Here is a 12,547-nt window from a genome sequence, read left to right as displayed (position 1 = left end):
AGACTCTATCTTAAACAAAACGAAACAAAACAAAAAAGGCTACTCCAGTCACTGGGTGGCACCCGCTGCAGGCGTGAGGGCCACTTGGGCTCAGGATGGGCATTTATTTACTTACTTAGCTTGACATACAGGGATAGGAATGAACCAACTCTGTTTTCGTTCCAGGATGCTCCCAGGGTTGTGAGTTCCAGACAAACTAGAACTCAAAAAGAATAAGGATATAAGGGCAGGAGGAGCACAGGAGTCTGGACAGTCACTTAAAGGAACTAAGACTTCAATTAGGCAGCTTCCAAGTGTGGCAGCTCCCACAGTTTTCACTGGAATGGGCGTCTTTTGTTCAATTTTCCCCTATGGAATGCTCACTTTCTAAAGACGTTGCTAATCAAGTTAATTGTATGTATTCAATAACATTTCATTTATCTCCTTTATTTGCTATTAGTTAAAGATATGTGGTAATGACAGTTAATATTTATTTAGCCACTCAGTATACTAAGAGCATGATATGTACTCATCCAATCTTCACATCAGCCCTATGAGGTGGGCACTTTTGTTATCTCTGTTTTACAAAGGAGAGCAGAGATCAGAGATTAATGAAAACTTGCCCAAGCTTGCACCACTAGTATTTATTCAGTTGGAACTTGGACCCACGAAGCCTGGCTCCGAAGCAAGCTCTGGAGACCAGGTTAGAATGCAGGTTTCCATACCAATGTGCAATGCTACTCTGGACAAGTAATTTTGCCTCTCTGTGCCTCAGTTTCCTCATGTCTCTCTTTTTTTTTTTTTTTTAAGACAGAGTCTTGCTCTGTCACCCAGGCCCAAGTGCAGTGGTGTGATCTCGGCTCACTGCAACCTCCACCTCCCAGGTTCAAGCAATTCTCCTATCTCAGCCTCCCGAGTAGCTGGGTCTACAATCACACACCACCATGGCTGGCTAAGTAGAGATGGGGTTTCACCATATTGCTCAGGCTGGTGTCGAACTCCTGACCTCAGGTGATCACCTACCCTTAGCCCCCCAAAGTGCTGGGATTACAGGCATGAGCCACCGCACCCGGTCCCCCCTCATCTAATTTTTTATTTTTATTTATTTTATTATTTATTTATTTATTTTTTGAATGGTATCTTGCTCCCGTCGCACAGGCTGGAGTGCAGTGGTTCAATCTCAGCTCACTGTAACCTCCACTTCCCAGGTTCAAGCCATTCTCCTTCCTCAGCCTCCCAATTAGCTGGGATTACAGGTGTGTACCACCACACTCGTCTATTTTTTGTATTTTTAGTAGAGATGGGCTTTCACCATGTTGGCCAGTCTTGTCTTGAACTCCTGACCTTAGGTGATCCACCCGCCTCAGCCTCCCAAAGTGCTAGGATTACAGGTGTGAGCCACCGTGCCTGGCCTATTTTTATTTTTATTTTTTTGAGACAGGGTCTCACTCCATCATCCAGGCTAGAGTGCAGTGGTATGATCATGGCTCACTGCAGCCTCAATCTCCCAGTCTCAAATGATCCTCCCACCTCAGCCTCCTGAGTAGCTGGGACTACAGGTGCACGCCACCACATACGGCTAATTTTTTTTTTTTTTTTTTTTTTTTTTGAGACAGGATCTCACTCTGTTGCCCGGGCTAGAGTGCAGTGGCGCAATCTCAGCTCACTGCAGCCTCTGCCTCCCAGGTTCAAGTGAGTCTTGTGCTTCAGCCTCCCGAGTAGCTGGGATTACAGGCATGCACCACCACATCCTGCTGATTTTTGTATTTTTGGTAGAGATGAGGTTTCACCATGCTTGTCAGGCTAGTCTTGAATTCCCGACCTCAAGTGATGCGCCCACCTCGGCCTCCCAAAGTGGTGGGATTACAGGCGTGAGCCATCACAGCCAGTCAGTTCCCTCGTCTATAAAATGGAAATAATAGCACCTGTATTGGAGGGTTGTTGTGGAGATTGAATGGGAATGTGTACTTAGAATTCCAGGCATAGTGCCTGCCACAAGCACTCAAGGAATGAGCTGGAATTCAGCTGATAATACCAGGCAGTGGCTCTGGGCAACACGGAATGAAGACAATTCTCTCTTCTAGGTTTTCAAACCTCCTGGAATTCACAACGTTCACATGACATGCCAGGCCCAGAGGGGGATGGTTTAAACTAGAGCCTGCAGGAAAGCAACCTGACCAGCTTGCTCATGGGTGCTTCAAGGATCACAGGTACCAAAATCAGCTGGAGTTGTTGGTGAAAATGCAGATTCCTGGCCTCATCCCTAGACCAAAGATATTGGAATGATTTGGAGATGGGTCCAGGAACCTGCATTATTCAACACACTTCCCAGGTGATTGTAAATGTCAAAAGACAAAATTATAACAAATTTTTAGTTTAAACATCTTAATTGGCTTCATTTGTGATTCTAGAATCGGGCAAGACTTCATTCCACAAGTGTCCCAATGAGCTAAGCAGAGGAGGTTGGTTTTATAGACAGAAAAGGGCTGAAAAAAGCAGAAACAAAGAACAAAAAGCAGATTGGTCATTTCAAAGTTACTTTCCTTGTAAGGCAGGAACAGGGAAAGAGAACAAGAGAAATAACTGATTGGTTCGCATCGGGTTACTTCAGGTTACTTTTTGTTGTAAGGATTAAAGCAAAGGGAACTTCATTATGTTGATTAAAACGGTCTGTTTGGGAAATCAGGGTGTGTATCTCTCTTCTGATTTCAGGAAAGGTTATCAGTCTGATGATGTAGAACTTTAGCATGAGTGACTCCATTTTGATTTTTAGTTTAGTCTGTTGGGACCCTAATGCCAGAACTTTTTCTGTTTGTTTGTTTCGCTCTTGTTGCCCAGGCTGGAGTGCAGTGGAGCTATCTCGGCTCACTGCAACCTCAGCCTCCAGGGTTCAAGCGATTCTCCTGCCTCAGCCTCCCAAGTAGCTGGTATTACAGGCATGCACCACTACGCCCAGTTACTTTTTTTTTTTTTTTTTTTTTGGTGGAAACCAGGTTTCACCATGTTGGTCAGGCTGGTCTGGGACTCCTGACCTCAGCTGATCCACCTGCCTCGGCCTCCCAAAGCGCTAGGATTACAGGTGTGAGCCACCGCACCCAGCCCTTTTTTTTTTTTAGACAGGGTCTCGCTCTGTCACCCAAGGTGGAGTGCAGTGGTGCCAAAACAGCTCACTGCAGCTTCCACCTCCTGGGCTCAGGTGATCATCCTGCCTCAGTTCCCAGCAGCTGGGCCCCACCACACCGGCTAATTTTTTAACTTTTAGTAGTGACGAGTTCTCATTATGTTACCCAGGCTGGTCTGGAACTCCTGGCCTCAAGGCATCCGCCTGCCTCTGCCTCCCAAAGTGCTGGGATTACAGACATAAGCTACCGCGCCTGGTCTCCTATGATTTTTATTTAACATAACGCACCGTGGAATTTGTGCTCTGCTTAGTTCAGTCTGAGCAGGAGTTCCTTGATACTCTGGGAAACAAAATCCTTCCATCCCTATCCATTCATTCCTGCAGCACCCAAGTGGAAATTCTGCGTTTCAGACAGGGACACTACCCTTAGAGAGTAGTGGGTTCCCCAGCACCGTGGTGAAACATGACACTCCTGAGTTTCATGAAAAGAGGGCAGACATCTGGCCAGAGCTGGGAGGCAGGAAATAGAGCACGGTGCCCTCCGCCCATACTCCAGCTTGGATTACCGAGGCCGGGGCCCAGGCCCTGCAGGAAAGGAGGTGCATGACTACTTTAAGGCCACTCACTCTGTGACTCAACGGGCCGGGTGGAGGCTGGAACTCAAGGCCCTCCCGGGCCTGGAGAGCCCACGCGCCGTGGGCAGGTCTCCCGGGGTCGCCTAGGCAACGGGCGCGCGCCACGCCCGAGCCCAGAGCCCCGGAGCGGAGGAGGGAGCGCGCGCTATTAGATATCTCGCGGTGCTGGGGCCACTTCCCCTAGCACCTCCCCCGGCTCCTCCCCGCGGAAGTGCTTGTCGACATTTTCGATCGCTGATTGGTCCTTCTGCTCGGGGGCGGAGCCCCTGGCAGGCGCTGTGCGTAGTTCCGGCTGCCGGTTGACATGAAGAAGCCGCGGCGGCTAGGGCGGCGGTAGCGGCAGGAGTTGGTGCTTGCAGCGGGCCTCGGGGCTAAGAGCGCGAGGCGGCCTAGAGCGGCAGACTGCGCAGTGGGCCGAGAAGGAGGCGCAGCAGCCGCCCTGGCCCGTCATGGAGATGGAAAAGGAGTTCGAGCAGATCGACAAGTCCGGGAGCTGGGCGGCCATTTACCAGGTGCGGGAGCGCCCCGGAGCGTGGCGGGCCCTTCGCTTAGGCCGCTTGAACATCCCCTCAGACCCCCAGGCTCCAGACTTCCTCTGGGTCTTGCCCTCTGCCTCGCTCCTCCTGCTTGAGGATTCGATGGGACAGCGATGCACTGCGTCCCCCCCCCCTTTGTCCCCGGGGTGGGCCTGTTTCTCGCCGCAGCCTCGGAGCCCTCTTCGATCCCCCACCTCCCTCCTGTTCTCCAGCCCGGGTGATCTCTCAAGCCGGGGATCGCCTGTCTGTGCTCAACGGGAATCCCTCGCACCCCGACCCCGCCCCCTGCCTGTCCACTCTTTGTCCCCTGGGGTGATTTAGCACCCCCACTGTTTCCTTTTCTGGACTGGACCACCTCAGACTCTCTTCCTTTGTCTCCCTGGGGAAAAAGGTTACTCCCCCCCTCCCTCCTTCACATTTCCTTTTCCCTAGTCTCAGTGTGCGTCGAGTCCCAGGGATGACAGTCCCCTTCCCCCTTTCTGTTCATTCATTTATTGGATAGGAGTTGGCGAGCTTATTCTGTGCTAGGCACCGCTTAGGCATTGGAGATGGTGTTTGCTAAACAGGACAGGCAAGATGCTAGCCTTAGTGGAGCGTAGAGTCGAATAGGGCAATCAAACACAAAAGCAAATAATTTCAGATAGAGACAAGTGCTGTGAAGAGAACGAATTCCTAACGGGGTACAGGGTGACTGCATAGAAAGCCGGCTACCTTAGAGAAGGGGATCAGGGAAGGCCTGTCAAAGGAAGAGACATTTGCTTTGTGAGCTGAACCAAAAGGAGCAGAAAACCATGAGAATATGGGGCTAAAGAACCTTCTAGCCAGGAGGCCTGCAGTACCCACTCCATTGGGGCCATAATATTATCCTTTCAGGCAGGGAATCAGGAAGGTTAACATTTTAACCCTCTCTAAAATAGCATCTTTCCTCAGTGAGCAACTTAGTCTTTGGTCATGGCAGAGATGACCTTGTCCTAGGAGTCTTCATCTCCTTGTGTGTTAAAAAGTTAGGAAAGTAGGGTTTCTCATAGATCTGTAAAACAAATAGTTAAAAACACAAAGAGCTCTTCCTTTCACAAGCAGCTAAATCCTCTGAAGAAAATACATACTCCCAATTAAATGTCATTGCGGGGGTTGTGAAGATATACTAAAACCACACTTGCACAGTATCTTAAGCGATATACAGAATAGAGAGATTTTGTTACTTGTGTAAAGGGAGACGGCAGTTGATTCTGGTTTCAGCTTATAGGCTCAAAAGGCAAATTGTGAGATCCATCAGCTGTAGTATTAAAATCTATTTTGAGCACTGCTTAGAAAGGAAAAAAGGTTTAAGCAGTTCTTTGGTATGCTTGACTAACAAAAGCCTTTTTTTGGCAGCCTTGATTTTCATGTGGATTTACATCAAGCTTATTTGACAGGACTCTTTTTATTTGAACTGTAGTGTGTATATTAGTTTCTGCTAGACTAATATTTCTAACCACTGTAATCTATATACTAATAAGTATGATTGATCAGTGTATAAAATTTGTATGCCATATCTGGTCTCTGAATTAGTTGAATGAATTCCACAAGTGACTTTGAGAATGTGTAGACAAATTTTCTGCATCAGTTTAATGCAGTAGAGTCTAAAGTGGCTTTAAATGAAAATTGTTGATCTGAAGTGTTGGAGTTGATTATGATACATCCCATCACAGTGGAAGCATTGTGGAGGTCTTTTCCACTGAAACTGACTGAGTTGACAAGAAATACGTATTGTAACTTAGTTCTTAGTTGAATTTTATTTCTTAGAATTTTAAGCCAGAGTGGGCTGACCTGTCACCCAAGCATTGTTAAAACTGTATTAAGCATGCAACTAGCATGGAGTGTGTCAGTCTTCAATTCATTTCCTTCATTGTTCATAAGTATTTCTGCCATAAGTAAACTCCACAAGTTAGTCAAGGTGTTGAGATTTTCCCTGTTTCTTAATGGATTGCCACATTCCTGGAGGTAGTTTCTTTTGGTCTTGGAGAATTGTCACGGAGGGCTTTTCTCACCTCCACTGTATAGGTATTTTTCTTTTCTAGAATCTTGAAATCAGAAGCTTTTCTCCTTTCTAAGTGTAAAAGTAGCTCTTTGTCATACAACTGTAGCGTTTTCTGAAACAGAGTTCAAATGACCTTGAGTCTAAAGTGGCTGACTTTCCAAGGTGTGTATCAGTTTACCAAAACCATTATTTTTCAGGGATTCAAAGAAATGTGTTTACAATTGATAGAAAATGGAAGTTTAAAAAATTAATATTTTATAGATGTCGAAATAAGGGCAGCCTTATACAAAGTCATACTTTGAGCTTGCCTAGCCTATTGTGATTAGAGAAATAATGTAATTTTTGCTTACAACTTGGTAAACAGGTCAGTTATTCTAACTTATTTTCTAATTAGAACAAAAAGATGTAAAAACTTGAAAACTATTGGGGAAAGAACCAAGAGTGAAGAGGACTTTTGAGTGCTGAGGAATGTGGTGGCTTAGAAAACAAATTTTCAGGCAGAGATTCTTTGCTAGGTCAATTTGATAAAGTGAGCATAACCGTATTTTTAATGAATAGCATAGATGCTAATAAGCATCTAGGTCTATAAAAAGTCAGCTTTGATAGTGTATATAGATGGCTTTAAAGACATTGTTTTCTAGCATTTAAGCACTTTCAGATCATCCCGTTGCTAGATTGGGCCTAGCTGTCTAAGAGGAGAGAGCGAGCCTAGATGAGGAAAATAGATTGGTTTTACTGAGCTAGAATGAGAGGAGAGAGGGTTGAGTAAATGAAAAGAATAGCTCATGTGCTGCCCTCCATCTGTAGTTTAAGAGGGGTTGGGTCCGGTGTTTTGCTTGTTTTCTCATCTGTAAATTCTTTGATTCTCTGACACCATTCACTATATTTCAGTGTGAATGATCTGATTGTTTCAGATAAAGGGGACTGCAATAGTAGCTTGTGACATGAAGGCAAGATTTATTCATGTTAGAGGCAGGCTTTGTAAAATGGGCCACTCTTCCAGTTGACATTTGTTTTTATAGCTGTTTTCATTATGAAATACAATCTAATGCCGGACTAGGTTAAAACTGTGTAACAATAATTCACTAAAATTCCTTACTGATATACAGCTTATGTTGTTATATTCCAAAAAGATGAATATTAAAATTTGCCAATAACGTTTACTTAAATACCATTTTCTTCAGAGGAAAAAAAAACTATTTTATGCAAAGGAGAAAGACCTATACACTATGACTCACTTCACTTAAAAAAAAAAAAAGACTTAACGGAAATGACATGGAGAGACTGGGAAGTTCTAGTCATCTTGAGTGACCCATTAGATCTAAATGTTCTTGTTTAGCCCTGGTTTGAGTGAACTAAATTTAGGTATCTGATCAGTACTTTGGAAATGATGTAAATACCTTTGTAATTGTCTGGACTGATATTAAATTAACTGGGAGCACAAGTAGAAATATGAAGGGAAGAACTTTTTGCTATTGTTATTTGACATCACTGGCATTTTTATAGGAATACTTTGATGTTTTTGGAAGTAAGTAAACCATACCAGATGGTTCCAAAAAGTCAGTTGGGGGATAATGGTAATGCCGCTTTTTCTTAGCCTCAAGTTATCCGCCGTTGCTTCTCCTCTATTTTGCATTTAATCATGAATAGCTCCTCAAAACCTATTAAAATACCTAGTATTGAATAATGTAATTGAATGTGTACTGAATTTCACAGTAGAAATGAAGAAGAAATTTCCTGTGGAGGTTTTTTGACTTAGCTACTGAAATAATGGCCTTTTCTTTCGTGATTCTTTCCCTTTTCTCTTTGTTAAAGAAAACTGTCCTCTGATCTTGTAGATTACAGAATCCTTTTGGCAATTTTTGTTCCTAGCAGTGCTTTTTCTTTCTTTCTTTTTTAAAATAGAGATGGGGTTTTGCTGTGTTGCCCAGGTTGGTCTTGAACTCCTGGCTTCAAGCGATCCTCCCACCTTGGCCTCCCAAAGTTGGGATTGCAGGCGTGAGCCACCATGCCTGGCTTACAGGTACTTTTTCTGAGGCCTGCCTGAGCCTATATATATTTTGCACAATTTGACATTCCTCCCTACAGTGTTTATACTGATTTGTTTCTGGTAACAACTACTACTGGCAAATAGGCTGGGCATATTGCTTTATGCTGCCCCTGTTCAGGAAAATTGGAATTCTAGCTGGGTCGTTGTTCCCAGATGATGTAGTTTGGCACTAGCCATTCCATGTTCACATTTTGAGTATCCAGAAGGGTTGGGGACTTTGGAGTAGTTGGTGATTCCCTCTGCCACATTTCATTGGTTGGTTACTATGGCATCCTTTCCACCACGCTAGTAGTCTAGGTTCTCAGATGTTGCTTATGAGCCTGCAATGATTTCTAGTTTCACACTGCAGAAATGAGTGAAACTGGTTACCCATTAATATGGTCCCATCATCACTAGAGTAATTAATTGTTCTAAAACCAGACCTGAGCCTGTCACTCCTCTGTGTAACTACTTCTGATTCTTTCATAACGCTTGTAAAGTCCAAACTACTCCTTAGCATGGCAGCCAGCTTCCAGTCCTTGCCTCCCATGTGGCTTCCATTCTAGCCAGACAAGAAAAGGCAGCATTCTCCAAACTCATCCTCACCCTTCATTCCTCTATACCTTTGCTAAGTACTTTGTTGAGGATGCCTCTCCCATTCAGTCTAGCTTGCATCTTCCAGCTCAAATGTGTGCTTCCTTGCACCGGAGTTTTACTCCATCACCTGTGTGTTTTCATACAAGCTGGCACATATCTCTTCTAAAGTCCTGCTGTCATTGTAGCTACGTCTGTAAAATTTTTTAAAAAATTTTTATAAAGTCAAGGTCTCACTATATTGCCCAGGCTGGTCTCAAACTCCTGGGCTCAAGCAAACCTCCTGCTTTGGCCTCCCAAAGTGCTGGGATTATAGGTATGTGACACTGTGCCCGCTGTAGCTGCTACTTTATATCCCAGGTCTATCTCCAGCGGAGCCCAAGCTTCCCGAGGCCACCTGTTCTATCTTTCTCATTCATCTCGAAGTCCTCTGCTCCTGGCACAGAGTAGGTACCTAACAGAAGTTGGGATTGAATTGGTGGTCAGTACTTTGCTAGCCTGATGGTATAAAGATGTACAAAACATGGTTCCTGGCTCCCACTCTAGGGGGGCAATGATGGAGACTAATAGATTAGCCCACATTAGTACCAATAGCAGAGGCCACTCTGGGAGAAAGTCCTAGCACATTTTGAATCATGGCCTAAATGAGGTAATTTAGTATTGCCTGCTGTAGTGGCTTTGGAAGAAAGGCTGGCATTCTTATCCAGTAGAAGCTGATACCACTGATTTGTTTCACAGAAGCTTTAAATGTAACAATAAATTTGTACTTGGCCTACGGTGAACTTTACAGGCAACTTGGAGGTAATACGTTTGTCTCTCTAAGAATTGTTGAATTCCTCTGCCGTCATCACTCCTCACTGGTTCTCAGAAGCCTTCTAGCAGGCTTTTGCATGTGGTTGGTTCGTAAAATATTTTTTGATTTTGGGATATAAAATATAGTTCGCCATAAAATAGCGACCGTTACCAAGTCTTTGATTTTTTTTTTTTCCGAACTATAAATGGTAATGACACTTTTTGGCCTTTGATCAGACCACCCTTAGGGCCAAGAGAGTAGTTTCATGTTTTGCTTTTTCTAGTGTCCCCTGTGTCTGGGTATAGTTGTAGTCTCAGCTGTCATACTAACAGTGCTGAGTGAGTCCCTTACTTTCTTTGGGTTTTGATTTCTCCCTTTGTCAAAGTGATCCTGGACTAACAGATTGTTAAGTTCAGGTCAAGTAATAAAAATTTTTAATGTACTCACAAATAGAATTTAATGTTCCTGAATACTCCTTGTAAACACTGCAGCGGTTACTCAGTTTGGTAAGGTGTGGGTGGGTATGATTAGGCTCAAAAGTTTATAGGAGGTTTGTGAGTATAGTTAACAACTCAAAAAAATGGGGTGTTTTTTCCCAAGGGGCATGAAACGTTTTTGATAAATGGAGTTCATTTGACTTAGTAATGTGGGAAAATGAGTAGCCCTGACACGGACGCTGTCCCTTTGCAGTTTTTCTCTCAAGTAGCAATTGGGTGGCTTTTCCTGTAAAAGATAGAGGAACTGATTCTTGAGAATTTACGAAAGCTTCAACCCTAACTAGGTACGCAAAGAATAGCTGCCCTTTATGTTGTAATTTTAGGAGGAAACCTAAATCTGGTCTAAGTTTCATTTGAATAATATGATAGTTGACACATCTGCTATATTTGAGAAGAAAGTACCTAAGTCTCCAGGATTTTAGAAATAATGCTTTACTTTGTGTAGAAATGGTCTTCAGAGTTTACTAGCTGGTGCCCTCTCTCTTTTTCAAAGCAGCTTGACATAATCATGAGTATCTTGCTGACAGCTTGTAAATTTTGATTGTATGAAAACTGGAAACAAGTCCATTTCACATGGAAGATTCCCTCCTGCCCTGAAACAACCAAAGAAAACTGTAGCCATCAAATCTATTGATGTCTGGGCTTTGGTACAAGTCACACTACAAATAAAATAATACCAAGTACTTTTAAATGATTTTCAGTCCTTTTAAAATTTATTTTTTTAATACTTTTTTTTTTTTTTGAGATAGGGTCTTGCTCTGTCATCCAGGCTGGAGTGCAGTGGCATAATCTTGGCTCACTGCAACCTCCACCTCCTGGGTTCAAGTGATCCTCGCACCTCAGCCTCCCAAGTAGCTGGGACTATGGGCATGTGCCATCACAGCCAGCTAACTTTTGTATTTTTTTTGGAGTAGAGATGGGATTTTGCTGTGTTGCCCAGGCTGGTGTTGAACTCCTGGGCTTAAGCCATCTGTCTGCCCCAGGCTCCCAAAGTGTTGGAATTATAGGCTGAGCCACTGTGCCCGGCCCAATCCTTTTTTTAAGAGACAAATGGGTGACATGGTTCGATATACTGAATGCTTATGGTTTTACCAAGGCAGTAAGGTTTTATGGATACCCTATGGTAATTAGATAGAATTAGTGCTCTGAAGTCAGCTCTGTAATATGGACTCAGAGTAAACATGGCAAAGGGACACTTAAGGTCTGCATTTTCTCTGAGAAATAAACATATTCTTTACTACTCTGAATCTAGTGCTGGAAAATTCTAAATCCTTCTTGAGGATTAACCACTTGTTGAAGTAAAGTTTTGGGCCCCAAGTAGCCTTGTGTCCCTGTCTCCTTGTCTTTACTTTTCAGATGTTTCTTCCTAGAGACTGAGGTATGTTTTACTTTCACAGATGAAGAAGGAAGCCTCGGCTGTGTTTGTGGCTTTTGTGGGTGAGCAACGTCATTCGCAAAGATAAGATGAGCATAGCAAAACTAGGTCTTCAAAATAATTTTAAAAAATTTCTTAGTGATTAGAAAAGGAAAACTCTTCCCTTATCTCTGTTAAGAAATGTTTTTCGACATTTTTTCTTTCTTAATGATCTTTTATTGGCACATCTCTTCCTTTTGCAGAATCTTACTTAAAAGTCACCACGTTAAATTATAGCAAACAGCTTAGCTGATTTTTATTCAGATGGGCACTGGTTACAGGATTGTACACTATTGCGAATTTCTTACAGGAAAGTGAACATCAGGTAATTACTCCAAATAGAGTTCTCTTACAAACGTGGGTTACTTAAAAATGTCTAAGGATGAAGTCACTTCTGAATATAACTTCACTCGAGAACAAATAAGCAAACTGCATTTAGCATAACGTGGTAAATTAGCTTTAATTCTCCTTGATGGTTGAATATTTATCACTGTCAACTACTGTTTTACTTTTCAAATATTCAGGACTTAGTTTGCTTCTGTAAGGATAAAGGGAAAATACGCCTTCACTGAGTCATAAATATTTTTGTGGCTAACTTTTGCATAGAGAAAAGCGGCCTCTAAGAAGGTACCCTGTGAATTTTTTTTCAGGCCTGGGGAGGGAATATCATTTTTTGGTTTGTTGTTGTTGTCATTGTTTTGCTTTGTTGTTTTTTACTCTGATCTGAACTGTATCTTGACAGGACTTTTGAGTTAAGAGCATTACTATTATTGTTCTCCACTACCTGGACGCTGCCTCCCTGTTGCCAGAGTGTTAAGGATCATCCTCCAAGGTGGGGTGAGGCAGAATGGGGCCAAGATCAGGAAGTTACATTAAGCTACATCAGGTTTATACAAGCACAGAACCAAATTTTTGGAGCAGTCCCCAGC

General features: G+C 43.3%; 1 protein-coding gene across 1 annotated transcript in view; it reads left to right on the top strand.

Moving 5' to 3' along the window:
* Positions 1-4,016: 4,016 nt before the first annotated feature.
* Positions 4,017-12,547, top strand: part of PTPN1 (protein tyrosine phosphatase non-receptor type 1) — a 73,795-nt gene continuing 65,264 nt past the window's right edge. The window contains exon 1 of the mRNA XM_008014238.3: positions 4,017-4,247. Coding sequence (XP_008012429.1) covers positions 4,185-4,247 — 63 coding nt within the window. The 5' untranslated portion in view covers positions 4,017-4,184. The remainder of the gene's footprint in view (positions 4,248-12,547) is intronic.

The sequence above is a fragment of the Chlorocebus sabaeus genome, chromosome 2 (genome assembly GCF_047675955.1).
Source record: "Chlorocebus sabaeus isolate Y175 chromosome 2, mChlSab1.0.hap1, whole genome shotgun sequence".
Taxonomy (NCBI): Eukaryota; Metazoa; Chordata; class Mammalia; order Primates; family Cercopithecidae; genus Chlorocebus; species Chlorocebus sabaeus.
Note: the sequence above shows the minus strand (reverse complement) of the source record. Positions and strands in the feature narration are given on the sequence as shown.